Below are 22,526 nucleotides of genomic sequence, written 5' to 3'. Positions count from 1 at the left end.
CTACCCTGGGGACAGGTGAGCTTTGCTCCTGGGTTGAGGTGCCTGGGAGGATGAAGTACTTCTGGGGACTCAACACTGAAGAACTTAAATGGAAGATGGGTCTGAGTGATCTGGAGCCCTCTGCCCTGTTGGGCGTAACTGTTGACATTGAGACTTGGACGGACAGGGGAGTCTGAGGCTTGGAGGGTAACTTCCTGCAGCCACTGAGAGCTTGCCCAGCCCTTGGGGAGTAGCCAAGAGGTCTCTCTGTGGACCAAGCTCTGCCCGTGTGGGACACACTGGTGGGATAACCCCTGGGCTTTGCATTATGGAGCATTTAGTCTGGCAGGAGAAGCACACCCCACCCTAGACCTAGGCCCATAGTGAGGAAAGTTACGGGAGAGAGAGCCCAGGGGAAGTGGCTCTCTTTCATATGAGGGAAACACCCACTTCCTGACCCCTCCCCTCATTCCCTGAGCCAACACTGCCTGGAACTCCAGGAGTCCTCAGCCCCCAAGGAGCCCTCTCCAGCCCTCTTCCAGAGGACAGGTCCCTTTGAGAAGGGACTGTACTGCCCTTCTCCTACTCCATGCCTGGCTCCTTGAGCCCCCACTCTACTGCTGTTCAGAAACATTTGGGCCAGTGGGCAGCAGCGGCCCTTCACCCTCACCTTCATGCTATATTGGTTTCCATCCACAATCTGCAGGTGGCAGATAGGTGAGTGAGACTTGAAACTGTAGTTTCTAGAGCGACAGTGTCTGAAAATGTTGCCTTGCCACCAAGGCAGGTACAGTGTAGTTAGGCACCTCCTACTCTGCCATGCCCACTTATCCCATGCCCTGTGTATGCCACAGTCCCCTTCAGATACAGGGCTCCGGTAAGGCTGTATCACCCCCCTACCACAACCCCTCTTGGAGGGAATTCCCTGTCCCTTTGACCGTGGGGCCTCTGGGGAGGCTGTGAGGAAGCTGGGGACACATTGGCCCCTTGGCCACCATGAGCTGTAGGCCAGCCTCCTGGTGAGACCTTGACTCGTGGGCCTCAGTTTACTCAGTAGGGTTTAATTAACAGATTAATACAGGGAATGTTCTAGAAGCAGGGCCAGGCGCAGAGTGGGTGGCCAGGGACCATCAAGTATGTTTCTTAACTTTGGTATAAGCACAAAACAAGAGGCTATCTGTAAAGGGATTAGCTGGGGCTGACTGAACACCTATGGTGTACCATGCATGGGATCAGTGCTTCATGAATGTGCTTCTGTTTAATCTCCATTTGTCCCCAGTGAGGTGTGTTATCCTTAGCTATGCTCCTATTGTGGAGAAGGCAATGGCACCCCACTCCAGTACTCTTGCCTGGAGAATCCCAGGGATGTGGGAGCCTGGTAGGCTGCAGTCCATGGGGTCGTGAAGAGTCGGACACGACTGAGCGGCGTCACTTTCACTTTCATGTGTTGGAGAAGGAAATGGCAACCCACTCCAGTGTTCTTGCCTGGAGAATCCCAGGGTCAGGGGAGCCTGGTGGGCTCCCATCTCTGGGATCGCACAGAGTCGGACATGACTGAAGCGACTTAGCAGCAGCAGCAGCAGCAGCATATTCCTATTTACAGACAGGGAAGCAGAGACATAGACAGACAGTGACCTGCCCGTAGCCCCAGCTGACATGAAGTTCAGTCTGGCTTTGGTCATCCCCCTCCTCCATTCACACAGGGGCAGATCAGCACCCACTCTGAGATCTGTCTGCCTTGCAGGAGCTGGTTGAATGGGTGCTGGAGGAGGTGACCCAAGGACCCCGTGTGGTGGGAGCTGAAAGCAGCCCCCTCATCTTGGAGGTAGGCTGTGGATCAGGAGCCATCTCCCTCAGCCTGCTGAGCAGGCTTCCCCAGGTGAGCCCCCTGTGCATGGGTAGACTGACTGGTACTCGCTGCCCTTCCTGCTGATCCCTCCGCCGCCTCTCTCTGTCAGAAGCACTTAGGGGAAAATAACGGGAAGTAGGAGGAAGACACCTGCCCCGGCCCACATGGCCACAGCCTCTTAAGTCCCATGCCCTTCCCTCTGGCCAGACTCTGGCCGCAGAGAGGGAAAAGCTATTGAGCATTACCTTCCTCTTCTAGTAGAGGGTTTGAGGAGGGCTCTGGTCCCCAAGCCTGGCCTCTCTCAACATCCTGCCTCCCATGTACCCTTGTTCTTGCGGTAGAGCCGAGTCATTGCTGTGGATAAGGGAGAAGCCGCCATCTGCCTGACCCATGAGAATGCTCAGAGGTAGGTGGGCTTGAGGGCAGAGGGTCAAGGTAGGGGGGTCAGATTTTAGGGCCTGATCTCAACCCCTGTCTAGGTATTAAACCCACTGACCTTCACACCCAAGAAGGAGGAGGCAGTGAGGGTGGCCTGGTGTAGGTCCCACAGGGTTACAAATGGACAGTGGACAACCAGGTTTCTTGCTGGTCCAAGAAGGGTTTAATCTCCCAAGACTTTGTAGCCAGGGGTAGGAGTCTATTCCCACCCACCGTGCTCACCTCTCTCTTCCTGTCTCTCCAGGCTTCAGTTGCAGGACAGGATTCAGATCGTCCCCTTCGATGTGACCTCAGGTACCTTTTCCACTCCTCTTCCCTGGGTGGAGATCCTGGGTCCAGGTGCTGCTGGCTGGATGAGGCACTCTACAGAGATGGAGGGAGGGTTTTTCCCACCTTCATTCACTCACCCACACACACAATCTCAGACCAACCCTTGCTGAGGACAGGCAAATCCCCTTTGCCTCCTGGGCTGACCTGACCCATGAAGGAACCAGCCACAAGGTCTTTTTCACCTTTCGTATCGTCCATAGTGAATGAGTTTAATTAGGGCTTGCTGTTGTCAAGAGGTAAGCAGAAGCTCTAGAGAAATCCTGAGGACCAAAATACTTGAGTGTCTGCCTGGCCCATACAGCGTGTCCTGGGAGTTCTGGCTTCATTTCAGATTCTGTCACATCCCCACAGGATCCTTGAGCTTCATGTACTGTCTCCATGGAGCATGGCACGTGGCACAGGATGGGGCCAGTAAACAGCCACTAGAAATCAACTGGCACAGGCCAGCCTTGCCCTCCATATACTCAGTCTGTGTTGGTTTTGAGGCAGAGTGTGGCAAGACGAGTGGGGCTACAGAGAACAGAGGCTCTTGCTTGGCCAGGTGGTCAGAGATGGCTGCCTGAAAGTGGCACTTAAACAGTGTTGCTTGTTGGGGAGATTTTTTTAACAGGAAAGAGAGAAGTCAGGGACACTCCAGGCCATGTCAGAGCATATACATTCCCACCCAGGCTGCCGGCCGGGGTCCTAGGACCCTAATCTGCAAGTGTAGTTTATCAGGTCCAGAGATAGTGCCAAGATATGTGACCTGGGGAGAGGGATTACCCAAGGGTCACAGTGCGTGGATCTTCCACCTTTCACCTTCTGTTCTCTGCCATGTGTTCCCTTTGACCATAGTGGAGAGCTGGGCACACCTTCTATCCTGGGGCCCTGTGGACCTGGTCGTCAGCAACCCTCCCTACGTCTTCCACCGGGACATGGAGAAGCTGGCTCCTGAGATCCTCAGGTGTGGGGTAGACCAGGGAGGCCAGGCCTGAGGCCTAGTGGAGTGGGTCTGCCCTGGAGGACCACACTGGGAGGGATGCGGAGGCTGAGGGGCTGAAAGGAGCAGTAGTGCTGAAAGAGAGCCTCACTCTGGAACCCACAGACCTACTTGGGTTCAGCACCTGCCTTCCCACTTAAGACCACTGAACCTCTCTGAGCCTTGGTTTCCTGCCTCTGAAAGGGGACTGACTGGTGGAACTTTGTTGGGCCAGGGGGCGGACTCGGTGATGACTAAGATCGCAGACAACAGTATACGATACTTGGAAGGTGCTTGGATGGGTGCACCATTTTCCAGAAGACTGAGGCCTAGAGACGTAAGGTGACTTGTCCAAGATTGTTTGGGGGCTTAGCTGGAAAACTGGGACTATGACCCTACTCCAGGCTTTTCACTGAGGCATCCTGCTCTCAAAAGGGCTGAGAACCAGGGGTCGCCCAGGAGCCTCTGGAGGAGGCCATGGTAATGTGTGTCAGGGTGCTTCCTGGCTTCCCACTTCCTGACTCTTAGGAGTGATTAGTGCCAGCTCTTGGCTTCCCCAGGCCAAGAATAGGAACACCATTGTGGGGAGACCTTCTTGCCCTGAGGGCAGTCAGTCAGTGGGATTTGCTGAGCATGCCCAGCACTGCTCCATTTGGGGGATGCCTGTGGAGGGGAGCATTGGAGCTGCCACCATTTGGGGGCCTCTCTCTGGGACCTCAGACTTTGAACCCAGAATATAAGTTCCATAGAGCCCTCTATGGAAGCCCTGTTCAGCTTCTCCATACTTTCTAGATACCTCATCACAGGCCCTCATCTCCCACTGTTTTCCTCTTCAGATATGAAGACCCAGTAGCCCTGGATGGTGGTGAGGAGGGCATGGACATCATTACCCACATCCTGGCCCTGGCTCCTCAGCTCCTGAAGGACTCTGGGTATGGAGGGAGTGTCTCCTGGGTCTGACCTCTGCAGCCTTCTCCCCGCCGATGTGTACTGGGCCTGCTTTGGCCGTCACCCCTCCCAGCTCCGGCAACCCAGAAGTGCAGGTCCAGCCTTGCCCAACTGAGCTGACCCATTTCTCCCTCGCACAGAAGCATCTTCTTGGAAGTGGACCCACGACACCCAGAGCTCGTTGGCAGCTGGCTTCAGAGCCAGCCTGACCTGTCTCTCAATCTCGTGGCTATGCGCAGGGACTTCTGTGGGAGGTGAGACTCAGCCCTGTCCCCAACCCCCATGGACCAGCCATGCTGGTCCTTCCACGCTGACCATCATAGCTCTGGCCGTGGGGCAGGTGTGTGCTTCCCACTCCCTGCTCATTCACCAGGGCCCAGGTAGTAACTGGCTGCTTGTCCCTGTCTCTCTAGGCCGCGGTTCCTACATATCAGGAGGTCTGGGCCACAGTGTGGTTCCCCTGTGGATGCCTGGCCAGGGCGCCAACCTGCCAGAGTGCCTGGCTGACATTTCTACCAGGAATGCTACTTGGAGGGAGGTAGATGGTGCTGTCCAGAACCCCAGATGCTTGTGGCATTTCCCACGGCTCTGTGATTCTCCATGCTCCGTGATTTCTAGGAGACTGGGGAATAGGAGCAAGGGTGGGAGTGTCCTTCCTGGGGCAGCAAAGGGCAAGGGCGCCCACAGTGCAACTCAGGAGCTGAGCAGACCTAGGTTCCCAGTCTGGCTCCATCGTGTCAGTGTGACCAAGGCAGGTTGCTGTGTCTTTAGGGGAATTGCTCTGGGGATGTTGGAAGATATGGCCAATAAAGTGGCAAGAGACCAGCAAGTGGTGGCCTAATGTTTTGTTATTGCAATGTGTAGGTCCCCTGATGCCTTGCCCCTAGGCTCTGCTGGGGGTGAGAGCTTCCTTCTGCCCTAGCAGGTCTGGCTGGCAGGCCCCAGCTGGTGGGTTTGTGGGTGGCAGTGTAGAGACAGGTATGTGTTTGCTCTTTCTGGCCTTGAAGCTGGGATGCTTGGCACTGAGTGGCTCCTTTCTGAGGGCTGGCTTAGCCATTCAGTGGCTCGGGTACACTTAACACACCCCCACAGCCACCCCCACGCCCACTGCCCCACTGACTGGGCCTGGGCTCTGAGCACAAGAACCTCATCTGAGCTTGAGCTTGGGGATGGCGCCTGCTTCCTGGAGGGGGCACATCCGAGGGGCCTTGCTGTGCAGTTCTAGGGTCACATTTCCACATTTACTTAATTGAAGGCTTGAGCCAGTGAGGGGTGCACAGGGCTTGTGTTTGCTTTTTATTTCCATAGTTTCTAGGTAAAGCATTCCTTCCACCTCAGCTTTGGGGTTTCTGAAAACCCCTCCATCCCTGGTTGTAGCTGGGAAGAGTGAGAAGCTGAGCCAGAGTGAGACCTCCACCCTAGCTCTGGTCTGCAGACGTGTGATTTCCAGGAGGCCTAAAGGCCCAGCCCCTTCTGTCAACAGTGACAGGAAACCTCCAGGCTGGCAGGTGCTGGTGTTAGCTTGCATCAGAGGAGGTCTCGGGGAGCATGGCAGACTAGGCTCGCTCATTCTGTTGAACTCCCTTTCCCATCTGCCCAGCCCAGTCATTTCAAGGGCCTGACCTGGTGATGTGGTGGCCAGAGGCAGTGTGATCTGGTAGACAGCATCCTCTGATGAAGCCAGGAGGCTGGGTTCCAGGGCTGTGTCTTGCAGTGGGACCTTCCATGTGAGAAACTGGCTCTTCTGGTTCCAAGGCCACTGCAAGGTGGCAGCCTTTTATTGCGCTCAGGCAGGTGAATTATATAGCTGGTGTCAGAGGGCCCACTCCCAAGAGAAGACATGGCCTGCCTGAGTTCCTATGATGGGAGGAGGCCAAGTGGCAATGGGAAGTTAGGTCCCTGCCTTGGGGGAAGTCTGTTTGCTGGAGTCACACCTGGCCTGAGCGACTCCCTCGCTGGTCATGGTATTTGCCTTCACAGAGGCCACACTGCAGTTCCTAGCAGCACTCTGTCCTGCTCCTTACCCAGCCTAAGCTGGGTGGACCTCGAGGTGTCCATGGCTTCCTTTGAGGAGGAGCCAGAGACTCCCCTTTAAGACTGCTCCAGAAGTTACCTGGAAGGGTGAGGTAGGCTTTCAGAGCCCCTGTGTGCTCCCAGACCTCTGCCTACCTCAGTGGTATTGCCCTTCCTCTCCTCCTACCGCTGTTCTTTGGCTCTTGCTGTCTTCACAACATCTCAGGGTAGCTACCCTGACCTAGCAGTCTGTTGCCTCCTTATCCCACAACCCCGGCTTCCCTGACGGTCCTAGCCTTCTGGCCTCAGGCCCATTACCGAGGAAAGGCTTTGGCAAGTATGTGGACATGGCTTCCCAAGAGGACAGAATGATGCCGAGTGAGAGTGTAGGAGCAATTGGGGTCACTGAAGCAGGAGGCACCCTTGGGGAGAGCTTCCTCCCATGAGGCCTGAGAACCCTGGGAAAGAAGTTTGTGTCAAGTGAACCTCGGACCTCAAGCCTACAGCCACTGGCTTGATTGAAACTTGGGCGTTGAGGTCCAGTGTTGGAGCCACACCAGCCTGGGTGCAGAACCTGGCAACTGCCTGTCACTAGGGTGTGAGGGGATAGGTGACTTCCCCTCTCTCAGCCTTAGCTTCCAAGTCTAAGAAATGGAACCAAGTGCTTTATCTTAATATGATTTTGAAGAGACCATGGGTTGTACTTTTCATGGGGCACTGTGAGTGCTTTCGTTGCCTTTCTGGGAGGGTAGAAATAAAGAGGGCCATGTACCTGTGTGTGTGTGTCCTGTGCTTGGCACCTACATGAAATAGGCAGAAAGACATGGCAGTCTGGAAAGGAGGGAGGGCAGGGATTTCAGTCTTGGGCTCTTGACTTTTCTCTGCCCTCTGGAGATGGAGACACCAAGAGGCTGGTGGCCTGGCAGCCAGATCTCCCCTCAGTCTCCTCGCCCTCCTCACCAGGGCCTGAGTGCCCCAAGGTCCACGCCAGAGAAGCCAGTGGCTCCAGCCCAGGGAAAGCTGCTCTCTCCTGCCCTGTCTCCTTCCTCCTTCCTGGGGCCAGAGTCAGAGCGGAGCTGCCTCCTTCAGCCTGTGTCATGGAGCCCTGGAGACGGTAGCAGGAGGATGTGCTAATGGGGGAGTCCAGGCTCTGCAAGCCCCGGAGGTCTTAAGGGATCTGCCTGCTGTCCACACAGTCTCCTTCAGCTGGAGCCACAAGCATGGGAGAGGGTATAGGAATCCCTGATGGCTGTATTCTGGGAAAACAGTTCCATCTCCTCTGACAGTGGAGGAAACTGAGACTTTGCCTCAAGTTGGATGCTTTTCCCAGCTGCCCATGACTCTCTCCATGGGGCCCATCTGGCTGCTTTACTGGTATGTATCCTTTCAACTCTCCCCTACCCCTTCCTGGACCCTGGGCCGTTAACTTTGTCCAATCCCTGCCCAAAACCCTTGGCTGGTTCCCCATGACCTGAGTGGTGTCTGTGTCTGGTCAAGTCCAGATCTGAAGGGCTGGGGGAGGATGGCTATGGGAAGGTCTTGGGGGACCCTACCAAACCCTCATCGGTGCTCTGAGTAGGCTTCCGTTGAAACAGAGTTCCACTGCTGACTGAGTTTGGGAACTGTAACCTGTGCAGGCAGCATGTCCCTCCCTGTCCACCTCTGGATTCTTTTTTCCTCTGCCCTAGACTCCAGCTTCCCTGCGTAACTGTCCATTCCCCAAACACCCCTCCTTCCCTTTGCCCCAGCTGTACGTTCATCAGAAATGCCCTTGCCCACCACTGCCAGTCCAGATAATCCTCTCCTTCAAGCTCCAACACAAATGCTGTCTCCTCCAAAACACCCACCCTGACCTCTGTGTTCTCGCCACCAGCCCCTAGGCCACTTCTGGTAACAATGACATTCTTTTGGGAGCCTTCCTGTCTCCTCTCTGGGGTCCCCTGTGGGTCTGGCATACCCTAAGCCCAACAGATGTCCACCAGTAATTGAACAGTGTGTGCGTTTGCTGAAATGTAGCTGGAATTTCTCATGTGGCTCACATCACAGCTGACAGTAGCTGTCGGGTATTCTGGTCACAGTGGGGAGGGCCTGGCCTCCCACCCAGTCCCGGCAGCTGTTTGAGTTGAGCCGTAGCCAGTTGGAGGGCTCAAGTGCACCTGATCTCTGCACAGCAGCCACGCTGAGTACAGGCTGTCCTTGTCGGCAGTGGGGCAGGCACCAGGTTTCCTGGAGCTCTGGGCCCCAGCAGCCCCCAGCCAGTGTTGGCCAGAGCAGCAGCCTGGTCTCCACCCTCCGTGAAGCCTCCGTCCTAGGACAGGAAGGACATCATGGGTGGGGATTGGGGCTGGCAAAGCAGTCCTCCCCTTCCTGTGGTAGGCAGGATAATGGCCCCAAAGATGCCCACGGCCTCTTCCCCTAAACCTGGGGATACGTTGTGCTACATGGCAAAAGGAACTTTGCAGATTTGATTAAGTTAAGGGTCTTGAAGTGGAAAGATTATCCTGGACTATTCAGGTGGGCTCAGTATAATCACAAGTGTCAGAGAAGAGATGTCATGATGCAGCAGAGGTCAAAGTGATGCCAGTGCCGGGGAGTGGCCCCTGAGCCGTGGAGTGCAGACGGCTTCGAGATGCTGCAGAAAGCGAGGGGATGGATTCTCCCCAGCTGCTGCTGCTGCTAAGTCACTTCAGTCGTGTCCGACTCTGTGCGACCCCATAGATGACAGCCCACCAGGCTCCCCAGTCCCTGGGATTCTCCAGGCAAGAACACTGGAGTGGGTTGCCATTTCTGTCTCCAATGCATGAAAGGGAAAAGTGAAAGTGAAGTCGCTCAGCCATGTCTGACTCTGTGACCCCATGGACTGCAGCCCACCAGGCTCCTCCGTCCATGGGATTTTCCATGCAAGAGTACTGGAGTGGCGTGCCATTGCCTTCTCCAGGATTCTCCCCTAGGGTCTCAAAAAAGAATGCCTGCTGTCTTGCCAACACCTTGATTTGGGGCTAGTGACACTGATTTTGGATTTCTGACTTCCAGAACCTAAGATGATACATTTGTGTTGTTTAAAACCGCTAAACTCATGGTCATTTGTTGTGGCGGTAACAGGAAACTGTTCACAGATTTTGGTGAATGAGTGAGTGCTCAGTTGCTCAGTCATGTCTGACTCTTTGTGACCCCATGGACTGTAGCCTGCCAGGCTCCTCTGTCCATGGGATTCTCCAGGCAAGAGTACTGTAAGTGGGTTGCCATTTCCTCCTCCAGGAGCCCTTGCTGACCAGGGATCCAGCGCTTGTCTCCTGTGTCTCCTGTGTTGGAGGTGAATTCTTTACTGTTACTGCTCTTAATACCTAAATGTGCAAGTGGCTTTGGAATGAGAATTTGGAAATAGACATGGAAAGAATTTGAGGTGCATGATAGATTGCATTGAACGCTTCCTCTGAGCAGTGAGGTGGCTGGGGAAGTGGGAGGGAACCCTTACACCCAGGAGACCTTAGCTGCTTGGGCTCCCTCAAGCTGGCCCTCTGCTGGAGCGAGAGGACTAGAAGCTGCCCAGGGTGGGACTGAGAGAGGCCAGCCTCGGGTCCGGGCGTGCTGGGGAATAGGACTGGGATCGGGAGAGCAAAGCTGGCCTCCATAGCCCATTTCCAGTGGCATGAGGGCCACCGAGGACCTCAGAGAGGACCTCAGAGACTGGGTCCAGGCCTGGTTCTGACTCCCACAAAGTCGCATGGCCAGCCCAGCACCCAGGAGTATGTGAGAATGAGCAGAGTGCAAGGTGAGCAAGTACTGTGACTGTGAATTGAGCACAACAGCCCTTGAATCCAGGCTGATCCCGCCATGGAAGCCATGGAGGTCTGACTCCTTTCAACCCCTAAGCAGGGTCCAGCTCCTGCTACCAGCCTGGGCCGGGCTGTGTGGCTGGGATAGAATTGGGTCATTCCTAGAGGTCTCAATGTGGGAGACCTAGGTTCACTCCCTGGGTTGAGAAGATCCCCTGGAGAAGGGAAAGGCTACTCATTCCAGTATTCTGGCCTGGAGAATATACAGTCCATGGGGTTGCAAAGAGACATGACTGAGGGACTTTCGCTTAACACTTAAGGTTCTCAGCCTCATGATACCCTGAGCTGAAGTGGCTAACTGGAACCTTCGACACATTAGTCCACCTGCAGCCGACAGTTTGTGCACAGATCTGGGTCCCATGGGAAGCCCTGCTGGTGGTTGTGAGGAGAGCAGGGTTCCCCTTTGCACCCCTCTCTGAGAGGACTGGTTATCCGTCACCACCACTCAGAGAACCTTTAGTGTCTTTGACCTCATAATGAGAAAACCGCTATGGAAGAGCTTCAGATTCTGGGACTACTCCCCTTCCAAGACACTTCCCTCAATCATCCTCCAGGGAAACAGTGGGGAAAGGCCAGTTTTACAGTTCACAGAGTAGGAAAGACAAGGGAGCCTCCCTCAGCCTTGCTGGGGCCCTGAGCTGGCCTCCATCTGGCCCTGGCCTTGACTGAGGAGAGACGGGGAAGCGGCTCAGAGCATCTCTGCCCAGTGGAAGGCAGGCCTTGTGGTGGCTCCTTCCAGGGGCCAAAGTCTCTCTCGGAAACACTGACTCTCAAAGTAGGGAATGCCACCATATTGCCCCTGGTGTTCTGGGTCTATAGCCCTCTCCTGGGGCGTGCATTCTAGGGGAATGGAGGGGTCAGACTTCCAGCCTGCTGAGGCCAAGGAGCAGATTATGGGGGCTTGAAGCACCCACAAAGATCCCTGTGTACAAATGAGAGCATTGAGACTCAGTAGGCCAGGGCTGGGACTCAAACCCAAGGCTGTTCTCTGCCTCCCAGCTTCCAGCCCTTCATCCCCTGCAGATCCCCAACCCCTTGATTTCCAGGAGTAGCTCTGCCTGCCATTCCTGGGAGTCAGTATGAGACCAGGCTACGTGGATGAGCAGAGGGAACCCTGAGCTAGAGCTGCCTGGGCCTTCTTTCCTTTGGACCTTGCAGCTGGGCGAGGTATCTGAGCAGCACCCCCAGGCCTCCCCCCTCCTCTTCCATCTTCTTGCCATCATTTCTGAGGCTCCTACTGGGCACTGAGTCCCAAGCAACTGCTTTACATTTAGTGGTGTTAATCCTCACAACCCTACAGACTGGGTTTTTAATCATATCCATGATGAGGAAACCAAGGCTCAGCAGGCTGTAGTCACAGGTCAGGTCACACTGCTGGACTGGAAGGGAGGGGCAGGTCACCACCAGTGCCCATGTGAATGGTCAGACTGAGGTCAGCATAGCTAGGTTCTGGGCTGCCCCTGTAACGCTTAGTGCAGAGGTCCACCACCGAGGCCTGTAGATCTACAGGGCAGGAGCAGGGGTTACCAGGGCTGTTCCCAGAGGGCTTTTTTTAAAGTTTTTATTTATTTATTGACTGTGCTGGACCTTCATTGCTGCACACAGGCTTTCTCTAGTTGTGGTGAGCGGGTGTAGCTGTCGTACGTGGTCTTGTTGCTGTAGCTTCTCTTGTCGTGGTGCACAGACTCGAGTGCTGGCTCGGTAGTTACGGTGCATGGGCTCAGTTACCCTGCGGCATGTGGGATCTTCCCAGACCAGGGATTAAACCTGTGTCTCTTGTGTTGCAAGGTGGATTCTTAACCACTGGACCACCAGGGAAGCCTCCAGAGGGCTTGGGTCCTTCTCCTGGGGTGTGTGCAGCATAGGTTCAGGCCTCAGTCTCCCAAGCCCTGCAATGTGCCAGTCTCCTGGGAGATGACACCCCTCAGAAGAGCCTGGAAAATATGGAGACTGAATGGTACACCCTGAACCAAGTGCTTTTGGGATTATTTCGTTCATTCTCAAGACATCCCATAAGGCAAAGTTTGAGAACCCTCCCATTTTATAGGTGAGGAGAACTAAAACTGGGAAAGGCTAAGGAACCTGCTCACATGCAGGCCGAACTGGGATTCCCTTCCAGGCTGAATAACCCTGGGCCTGATGTCTTGGTCATCACACCAGGCTTGAAGAGGGTAGGGCCAAGGACAGGGGGAGAGCAGGCCTGGAATGAGGACAGTCTGGGCAAAAGCCTGGGAGCCTGAAGGCGCATGGGCAGGAATGTGTAGTGGCGAGGTGGTCATGATGGTGGATGCCCCTGGAGGAGCTCTGAATGCACTTTGGGAACCACAGCCTAAGGTAAAGAGTCTCAGGGTGAGTTACAGGGTCAGGTAGGCACTGAGGATATCCTCTGGCTGCCAGACGGAGGGGTTGGGGGAGCAACTGAGCCAAGGTCTGGAGGCTGCTAGGAGCTAGAGCAGTCGACCTTCTGGAATAGAACAACTCAACCATTGCTGAGGACCTGGATATAGGTGGGCGGGTAGCCAGGGCCACAGTAGAGCCCAAGGCTCTACTGGAACCTGGGGGCCCTGGAGCCACCTTGGGCTGGGAACTAGAATGGACAGGGTATCTGGAGATCCAAATGTGACCCTGTGGGGATATAGCCTAAAAGCAGCCCTTTAAATGGAGTCATGAAGACCACCCTCCCAGGTCTGAGTGCTGTCAACAACAGTAACTGGCCTCTCCATGTGTAACGGTGCCAGGTGCCACAGACACTTTGTCATAAATCCTCTGCACACAAGGCGCACCTGCCTTGGCCCACTAGACAGGTGAGGAGACCCGGGTTTAACTTGCGGAACACGACACAAGCAGGAAGTGGCTGTGCTGGGGTTTGAACCCAGTCCTCTAACCTTCCAGCTGGAAGGGGAGTGAGCAGGCCACAGAGGCCAGCTGCAGCCCAGGGCCCTGGTACCCAGCTGGGGTGCCCCCAGGGCCGACATGGGGTTCCAGGGCGGAGAGGAAAGTGGTGAGTCAAACAGAAAGCACCAGGTGGGGAGTGAGCTTCCTCCCCTCCCAGCTGCCCCTGGTGCCAAACTTTCACAGCCTGCTGCAGAGGAGCCCAGGGGGAGGGGAGGGCAGTGAAAGTGGTTGCTGCTGAAAGGAGACCGATGTACTCCGGATGTGGCGGGGGAGGGGGGACGCTGACAGTCACCCAGACTCTGGTTCCCAGCTGACAGGTGGGTGAGGAAAGTGAGTCCTCTCTCAGCATAAGTTGGTATAAAGCCTACCAGGCCAGAGGGGAGCATTTCAGGTCCTCAGACCTGAGAAGTTCTGGGAGGAGACGCAGGTGGATGGGCCTAAAACCCTTCTTGGAGTCATCCCACAGCTCAAGAACTGACCAGGGCTCCCCACTTTCTGTTGGCACAGAAATCCTCTCTTATTCTGCCCAGCCCTGCTGCCCAGATCCCTGGAGCTTTGGAAGTTTCAGACCAGCTTTTACATGGAACTCAACTATGTATTTTTTAAAAGACAAAAGCAGTGTCTTAAATGGATTTTGTTAGTTCACGTTCTCAACACTTGGCATTCAGTCCATCATGGTGAACAGCGATGAGCACTGACGTTTAAACGGGGGGCTGGGGTGGGAGCTGCAGTCTTCTGTCAGCCTCAGCTTTCAGTTTCTTGCAGTATTTGATTTTGGTGGCACAGGACCAAGTGACCCCACCAAGTGATTTGCACAGACAAGTGGGTACAAATGGGAGTGTGTTTCCGAAGGCCCCCTTGCAGTCTCTTTTATTCCCAGATACCTCAGGAGAAGCCTTATGTCCTGCTCAGCCCAGACCCAAGACTCTGGACACAGGGGAAGGAGTCTTAACAGATCATAATTTGGTGGTGTGCCCATCTGAGTGTGTGTGTCTTTTTTAAACTGGGTTTTTTCCAGTAGTTAAAAATATGATCGAAAGAAAATGAGGGAGAGAGAATGGAAAGGAAATGAGGAAGGGAAGGGAAGGAGAAAGGAATTCAGGCTTCTGAGGATGCCCTCGCTCAGGTTCTTGGTAAGGAAGCCCACCCTGACTGCTCCGCCCCCACCTGTCCTGGAGGTTCCAGTGCCTCCTCTTACTCAGCATCTGTCTCAGCAAGTGAATCTGGGCCACATACTTCTGAAAAGTCTTAGGAGTCCACAACTCCTGGTTTCTGTGGGCCTTCCAGGTACTCAGTCCTGGTTCTGGGCAGGGCAGAATGCCTTACACAGGGGACAGGGAATAGGGGCTTCCCTGGGCTTTGTGTTGTGTCTCCAGAGGTGGGAGGACTGGGGAACCCAGTGCCCCTGAAAGCCTGGGGTTTCTGAACCTTCAGTTCTGGGAACTTGCTGTGCTTCAGAAAGAGAGAAATGAGAAGCAAAACCCTAGAGCCTCAGCGCCACCAACGCCCCCTTCCTGTCTTCCTTCCGCTGAGTCATAGCCAAGCGCCCAGCACCTCTGCCTCCTTCGGGGCCATATGGGTGGGGTGGAATTCACGGTCACGTGAGGACACAGCATCTGGACAAGTCCTCTTTTCCTGTGAGTGTCTGTGCAGAGCCCCGAGTTGCTCAGCACTAAAGCTGCCTCCCAAGCTTGGCGAAGCGGTGACTGAGGTCTTTAGTATCCTGTGTCTCCCTGCGATCCCCAGGCCAGCTGTTCACCTACAAGCACTGAGCACCAACTGTAAGCCAGATAGCGTGATTCAGCTGGGGCCCTGTCCTTGAGGAGCTCGTGGATTTGGACGTGGACTCTTCCTCACAGGCCCCTATGAGTGACTGGGTCCTTAGGCTTGTTCTGGTCAGTGGGGAGCCATGCAGCCAGGCCACACCACACACGCCCATCATAAAGACCTGCACACGCTACACAGGTGTCCATAGGTACGTGCATGTGCACAAGTGTGGGACTGGGGCACGTGTGTCCATGCCCATGATCATTAGGGAAGAGATATCACCCTGTCTTGGAGGCCCAAGTACTGTCACTGAGTCACGAGAGTCCTTGGGAGTTTGAGTACTGTGCCCCCATTTTGTGGAAAAGAAAGCTGAAGCCCAGAAAGGGTCCATGATTTTCCCAAGATCACACAGCAAGTTGGGGGAGATCTAGAAGGGGAACCAGCCAGACCTGGGCACCTGTCTACCTCCTTGACCCTTCTGGCCTGGCATTTGGGGCTTGGCACCCCCTGATGACCACACTGCATCAAACTCTGGGTTGATTCTCTCAGCAAACCACCTGAGGACCAACCACAGGGTCCTCCTGCACCCCGCCATTCCCGGGAACTTTCCCTGCACTGCATCTTTGCCTGGGTGACCTAGCTGCCTGTAGTTCCCTCTTTTTCTCAATCATTCTCTGTCTCTGATTCCTCAAATAAGATCCAAACTTCCAAATTCTGCTTAAATGCTTCCTCTACCTTCTTTGACCCCCTGCGACTTTCCCCTACCTCTAGCCTCTCTTGGCCTCTGTCCCCCTCATTCCCACCCACTGTTCACCCACCTCCTAAATATAAAATTAACCCATAGAGCCCTAGGCTGGCTGGGTGTGAGGGGTCCTTTGAGGCTGAGACAGTGGAAGCCACACCCAGGCCAGTCCAGCCCTCCAGACTTTGCCAGTCACTGAGGTGGGCCCTAGAGCTGGTATAAGAGACAGCACCTTTGCTAGGCCTCACCACTTGCCCCCAACTCTGCCCCTTTGCTCAAAGCCCAGACCTGGAGCACTGTACTTGAGGTGAGATTGATTCCTCAACCATTTACCATCAATGTTTACCATTCTGGGTTGTTTATTCCCCCACACCTTGACTACCCCTCCACTGAGGGCTCGGCCTGTGTTTCATGGGGTGGAGTGTGGGGGTCAAACAGAGTCGAGAACCCTTAGGTTTTTGTTGGGTGTCACTCTTTCATTGAATGACTCTGGCCAGAGCTGTCTGCTCCTTTCCAAAGCTCTTTCCTTCCACTTGGTCTCAGGAAGTGGGCAGGGGGCTGGCCATCTTTGCCCCATGAGGGTCTGAACCCCATAATGCAAGCTGTCCCCTCACTCCTCTCCAACCATGACTGGGAGCCTAGGATTGACTATCGGACCTACCCTTGGTGCTGGAGTATGAAGGAAAAATGGACAGAGACACTGCCCATCAGGAGTTGATGGCCAAGAGGAGGACAGAGGCAAGTAAACAGGTCCTTATCCTTGCCGCGTGTGGTGTGTGTTCGATTGCTGTCTGCTGGGCACCATGCCAGGCCCTGGGCATGGGCGGTATTCAGATAAGGCCCTGCTCTCCTGGAGCATGTCCCCCCCTGCTCAGGTTCCCACTCAGCACTTGCAGTGCTCAGCTTGAGGCTTTCCCTACAGCACAGGCCAGCTTAGGAGGTGGAATGGCCAGGGAGCTCACTCTCTGGAGCAGCCCTACGCCCGCGAAGGGTGGGAATTGGTGGGTACACATTCCAGCTTCCTCACCCCCTCGGGTGGGACAACCCCAAGGAGTGTTCTACATCACCTGTCAACCGGGGACTGACCTCAGTTGCCCACAGAGGGAACACACTCATTTACACACCTGCTCTGGCTTCCTTTCCTTCCCTTCCCTGTCTCACTTCCCCTCTCATCTCCATCAGGAACTAGGAAGACTGATTTCACCCAGCTCCAAAGCTGCCATATTCTGAGGATGCTGGTGGAAGATACAGCTTGGAAGATAATCCTGCTTGAGAAACAAAGGTTAGTTTATTTCCCACAGTAACAGTAGACAGAGGGTCAGCATTTTCTAGAACCACTTCCCTGAACCCAGTGCCTGCAGCGTGACCCTATAAGGGCCAGATGATGGCTGCACATACAGTAGGTTGACAGCAGAGAAACCCTGAGATCAGGGAACCCAAATCTTTTATAATAGACTGTAAGCCAACCTGCCTAACCTTTGCCCCAGAAGCAGATACTATCTTTATTATACTAGGCAAGAAATAAATCTGCCTTTTCCCCTGGAGGGAGACATTATCTCTGTCTTCTAAGGCTATTCACTGGAATAATCACCCTGGAAAGTGTTGTTTGGAATGAGGGCAGTCAGTGCCTCTGTGAACAAATGTACAGGAAAGGGAGACAACCAGGCAGAATTGTCTCCTAGGACCCTATCGGCGCTTCTTGACATCACCTCCAAAATAAACTATTTCTGTCTGGATCTTTTTATTAATATTTATTATTTATTTATTCATGTATTTGGCTGCATCAGCTCTTTGTTGCAGCATGCCGGATCTTTAGTTGCACATGTGGGATCTAGTTCCCTGACAAGGGACAGACCCCTGGCTCCCTACATTGGGAGTGTGCAGTCTTAGCCAGTGGACCATCAGAGAAGTTCCCATGTTTGGATCCTTGACCCTGAGCCTGCCTCTGGGAAAAACCCTTCAAGACTGGGAAGATGACACTAAATGAGTGTTAATGGGTTTTCTGATGTGGCTCTCATTTCTCCAGATCTGTCCTGCGAATAATACAGGGGAGCCACACGAAGGAAGAAGTTTCCTTTCCCAGAATCAATACTGTTGTGACTTCTTAGGAAGGTGCTCTAAAGGACTCTTAGAGTGTCATTTTTCACGTTTAAATATTTAGTCCATGTAGAACATGGTGGTTGCCTCTGTGAGGTAGACATTAGACTTCATTTCTGCCCCAAATCATTCTAATATAGTTTATGGGATTTTGTGCCTGGTCCATCACCAGTATCTTCTAATCTGCCTGCAGCCTATTATGTAGAATATGTCATAAACACACACATAATCAATTCACAGACAATGGACTAATGAACACTGGGCATCACCGTCACTGGGGATTTGACACTCAGCACTGGCACAAAGTGAGACAAACCCAACCCACTCGTGATGACACCATTCAAGCTCCAGTGAAATGCAGGGAGGCTGTGAATCAGCCTTAGAGTTCACAGAGGGTTTGAACGTGAATTGGAAAGGTTTCTTTCTAAAAAATATGTAATAATTAATGAGAATTTCAGGAACTTGGGCACTTCACTGGCAGTCCAGTGGTTAAGATGCTGTGCTCCCACTACCGGGGGCGCAGGCTTAATCTCTGGTTGGGGAACTAAGATCCCGCAGGTGGCATGATGTGGCCACAAAATAGTATTTCTGGGGCGCCTGGCTACTTGGACCCATGGTCAAGAGTTAACCCACGGGGTGGGCTGGGACTAGGCAAGAAGCCCCAAGGAGAAAAATCACCAAACATATATACTTCTCACCATGATTCTATACTGAAGGAGGGCATGGCAGCCCAGTCTAAGTATTCTTGCCTGAAGAATCCCCCTGAACAGAGGAGCCTGATAGGCTGCAATGACATGTGGGGGGAGGTGGCTAGCAGGTTTGGAGCTGTGCTCAGTGGGAGCCGGGAGTGACCAGAGGGCTTGAGGGGAGAGCAGCTCCCTGCCCACACCTCTGTCCACCCTTGACTAGGGAGGAGTCTCCATTCTTCTCAAAGCAAACAGGTCCTGAGTGGTTAAAAGATGGTTCCAAGGTCACCCAGCCAGAGAGGGAGGCCCTTACTTCCTTTCTGTGCCTGTCTAGACATCCCCCCAGCACCCCTTCCAGGCCCCTGGGACCCGTGATAGGAACACTCATGGTCACGCCTCAGAGTGTGATTAGGTCCCAGCCCAGTCCCAGAGCGGGGTCACAGCCTCCGTGGCTTCCTGGGGGCCCTGCAGCTTGTCCTCTTCATTCTCTTAAGTAAGGACACCGAGGCTCCAGTGGGCCAGATGTGTGCTCAGGACGGCACCTCTGGGCACGGGCACTAGGACCACACCAGGTGGCAAATACTGCAGCTGGGGCCGGTACCCCAGCAAGGGGACAGATCCTGAAGGAACAAACTGGCCTGAAGGGGAGACAGGAGTCCTGGCCAGAGGTTGCCTGCTCGTTAGCGAGGGACTCTGCTCAGGGCGCATGCTGGGATCCCACCTTGCTCTCCCTCCTCCTCCCCCTTGGCCATCGCTGCCCGGGTGCTCACCAGCCTGGCCAGGACACTGTCACCGGGCATCACTGAAAGTCCTACCTTCACCTGTGCCCCTCCCCCACACACCGCCCCTCCTCCCAGGCACACACCCTTCCCCCCATATTGCTTCCCGTTGCCCACTCTGTGCCTGTCCTAGGGCTGGGTGCTGGGTACCATAAGATGTTCTACCAGACCTGGACCTGCCCTGGCAGACTCATTGCTGAGACAGAGGAGTCTACGGAGGCACCTGCAGTCAGGGAGGGTTTCCTGGAGGCGTGGATTCCCAGCTGTGGGCCCGCTACCTCCTCCCCCTCACCTGGGTCACTGCCCCTCCTCTAAGCCTCTCTCCCTGGAGTGGCCAGCGGGTTCCTGGAAGCGTCCCATCGCTCTGCAGTGCCGATTCCAAGAACTGCGGCTCCTGGCAGCACTTGCTCAGGATCCTTTCCTAGAACATAGGCCTTGCCCCACCCAGGCTACTGGGGTCTCATTGGGCAGCTGGCGGAGGGAATGAAGGAGGGGGTGCCCTGGGCGGGGCCTCTGTAGGATCCAGACACTGGGAGGTGGGCCTCGGCTGTCAGCCCGGAGAGGGTGGCCACCCTAGCGTCGGGGGCAGGAGGTCAATGTGTGTGAAGGCACTTTGACTCCAGTCAGCTGTGGGGGCGGGCTAAGCCCAGGGAGTTCAGCTCACAGCCTCCCTGCACACACAAGAGGCTCACCCATGGGGCCTTGAACTTGGGCTGTGGTTGCTACACTCCACCCTCAGTCCCTGCCCCGCCCCCCCCGCCCCCCCTGCCCCCCCCCATCCCAGGGTTCCATCTCATAAGTGCAAAGCACAAGCCTTCCTCTGGCCTCAGAGCAGGCCTTCAATCAGATAACCTCTAGAGGTACGGGCCAGGGCACAGGAGTGTCAGGTTCTGAGCAGTGAAGGGGGGATGGGCCAGTCAGTGCTTGGAAGGATAGGACACCTGTGTTATTAATCGTGTTATAATTTACCTTGCCAGATTATGATGGAGGAAGTCACCCCATCCCGTACCCTCAGCAAGGTGGGTGGGGGTTGGAGGTGACAGCCCCCAATTTGTGGGCCAGGACAGGGTCCACCTTCCCTCAAGGTCACTGGGCCTCCCCTTCTGAGGCGTGTCCTCCACCCCCGCCACCTCTGAGCTGGCGACAGGCCTGCCCACCCGCCTGGGACCTGCCAGATCACGTTGAGCAACCAGTTCCTGAGAAGCGTTGAAGGCTGTTTGGTTTAAAATTAACTCCCCCGCTCCCCCTCCTCTGCCTGCAGGCCTCCTCCGAGTTCTTGGAAGAGGCGCTCTGCTCTTTCTTCCTGGGAAGAGGCCTCTAGCCGCAGCTGCTGCAATTCTAGCAAAAACACCTCACCCAGGGTGGGGGTGGGGGGTGCCCATGCCCTGCCTTCTCTGCCCTCTGTGAGGACACCCAGGGATCCTTCTGGAGCCTAGCTCACCCCAGTGCATCCACTGACCCCAAGAGGAGAAAGCGGGTGACTGTCAAGGTGCTGCTGCTGCCCTAAAGCCCACGCCCCCTCCTATTGGCACCTGCTGGCTCTGAAGAGTAAAAGGACTACAGAGACCCAGTCTGGGCACCTCTGGGGTAGAGACAGTGAGTGCTGATCACACAGACAGCAAACCCAGGACTTTGGTCTACTTTGAGGCATGTTTGGCTCAGAGAGAGAAAGCACTGTACTCAGGGTCGCCCAGCTTTGCCTACCTAGGCTCAGCCTGCCCACTAGATGCTAGGCTGACAATGCTGATCTGGCAAGGATGCCTGGAGGCACGCCCTGGCAGGCACTCACACTGGGGCTAGAGCTCCTCTTGTCTCCTCCCCACACTCCTCTGCCTGCCCTGGGAACCCATCTGCTTCTGGATAAGCCTTCATTTTCTAGTGTCTCCTTGGGCTCCATGTCTCTGGAACTTTGGAGAAAAGGTTTCCGGAGAACCTGCTCTCCTACAGCTCCTCCTACCACGGCCATCTACCCAAAGGAGCTGAGAAAAACAAAGGAATGTTGGCCAAGTGGAAAGGTCAACACACGCATACACACTGATGTTGTTCAGAAGTAGGGCTGGCGGTGGGAAGGTGAGAAGTGCTTCTTGGGGGAAGGCGGAGAGAGAAGAAACACTTAAAACAAAGCTCTGCCCCACCCCAAACTGGGTGAAATCTTCACCTCTGCTGGAGGAGGCGCCTGGCTCTGGGGACAGGAAATCCCAGGCTGGCTCATGGGTGCTGGGTGTGGGGAGTCCCTGCAACAGGGCTCTGCCTGGGGAGCATTTGCTGGGTGGTACTCCCCTTCCAGCCACACCATCAGAGTGTGGGTCACCCTAATGAGGACTGTGCAGTGAATCAGTCCTAAAGGACTACCTGGAGGAGTCGTGGCCATCCCAAGATCCCTCAGTCCTCAGAGGCCACTTTTTGCACTCTGGGCTGCCTGCTTCAACCAGGCTTGAGTCCTGGAAGCAGCTGTAGTTCCACTGAGCAGAAAGCTTTGGCCATACCAAAAGGCTCCTCCAGCTTTGGGCTTCTCACGTCCCCTCCTGCTCATATGAGCATCAGCTACCACTCACCCCACATCCCTGCACAGCCAGGCACAGCCCCGCTCCAACCACCCTGTGGCAGGGCCCTTCTACTATCTCTGTCAGACAGATGGGGAAATTGAGGCTCCAAGAGATTAAACCACTTGCCTGAGATCCTTAGGGTGATTTTGGAGGGGCTGAGATTTGAACTCTGCCTGGGTTCTTTCCACTTGGCTAATTTGCCTCTTCAAAGACAACCCCAGGAGACTTTCATGGGAAGCGTGGTGTGTGTGTGTGTGTGTGGTGTGTGTGTGTGTGTGAGTGTGAGAGAGAGAAATTTGGCCAAAGAATGGTTGTTTTGAATTAGTCGTGGAAATTATGTTTCCTTTTCCCCAGGCTGGAGAGACCTGGGAAAACTCAGGCCCCAGGGGGATTCCCTAGGATGCGGCATGAATCAGTGCTAGAGAAGCTGAGGAAGACTTCTCAGAAAAGGAGTATTTGAGTTGGACTTGGAAGGGTGAATAAGAGTTTGCCCTGGCAGAATGAGGAAGAGGGACATTCCGGGGTGAATGACACTATGGGGAGGGCTGTTTGGAGAGAAGCAGAATGGAATGGCCTGGCGGATTGGGAAGCTACATCCTGGAGTCTGGGGTGAGGCACAGGCAAGACATAAGGGGAGCCTGTGAATATCACTAAGTGAGGAAG

General features: G+C 54.8%; 1 protein-coding gene across 8 annotated transcripts in view; it reads left to right on the top strand.

The window, feature by feature from the left end:
* Window positions 1-22,526, top strand: part of HEMK1 (HemK methyltransferase family member 1) — a 35,410-nt gene that overhangs the window by 6,372 nt on the left and 6,512 nt on the right. For 3 of the 8 annotated variants that reach the window (XR_011250943.1, XR_011250942.1, XR_011250944.1), the window contains exons 5-13: window positions 1,724-1,858; window positions 2,170-2,234; window positions 2,511-2,560; window positions 3,431-3,539; window positions 4,391-4,486; window positions 4,643-4,756; window positions 7,802-7,889; window positions 16,299-16,493; window positions 16,938-17,037. Coding sequence is in view for 4 of the 8 variants with exons in the window: in XM_069562047.1 (XP_069418148.1) it covers window positions 1,724-1,858; window positions 2,170-2,234; window positions 2,511-2,560; window positions 3,431-3,539; window positions 4,391-4,486; window positions 4,643-4,756; window positions 4,916-5,009 (663 nt within the window). In the remaining 4 variants the exon portion in view is untranslated. Of the gene's footprint in view, window positions 1-1,723; window positions 1,859-2,169; window positions 2,235-2,510; window positions 2,561-3,430; window positions 3,540-4,390; window positions 4,487-4,642; window positions 4,757-4,915; window positions 5,332-7,801; window positions 7,890-16,298; window positions 16,494-16,937; window positions 17,038-22,526 lie in introns of those variants that run through there. The other 5 variants (XM_069562047.1, XM_069562045.1, XM_069562048.1 and 2 more) reach the window with 3 other exon arrangements.

Source organism: Ovis canadensis, chromosome 19, assembly GCF_042477335.2.
Source record: "Ovis canadensis isolate MfBH-ARS-UI-01 breed Bighorn chromosome 19, ARS-UI_OviCan_v2, whole genome shotgun sequence".
Classification (NCBI taxonomy): Eukaryota; Metazoa; Chordata; class Mammalia; order Artiodactyla; family Bovidae; genus Ovis; species Ovis canadensis.
The sequence above is the reverse complement of the archived record's forward strand: the minus strand, read 5'-3'. Positions and strand labels throughout refer to the sequence as shown.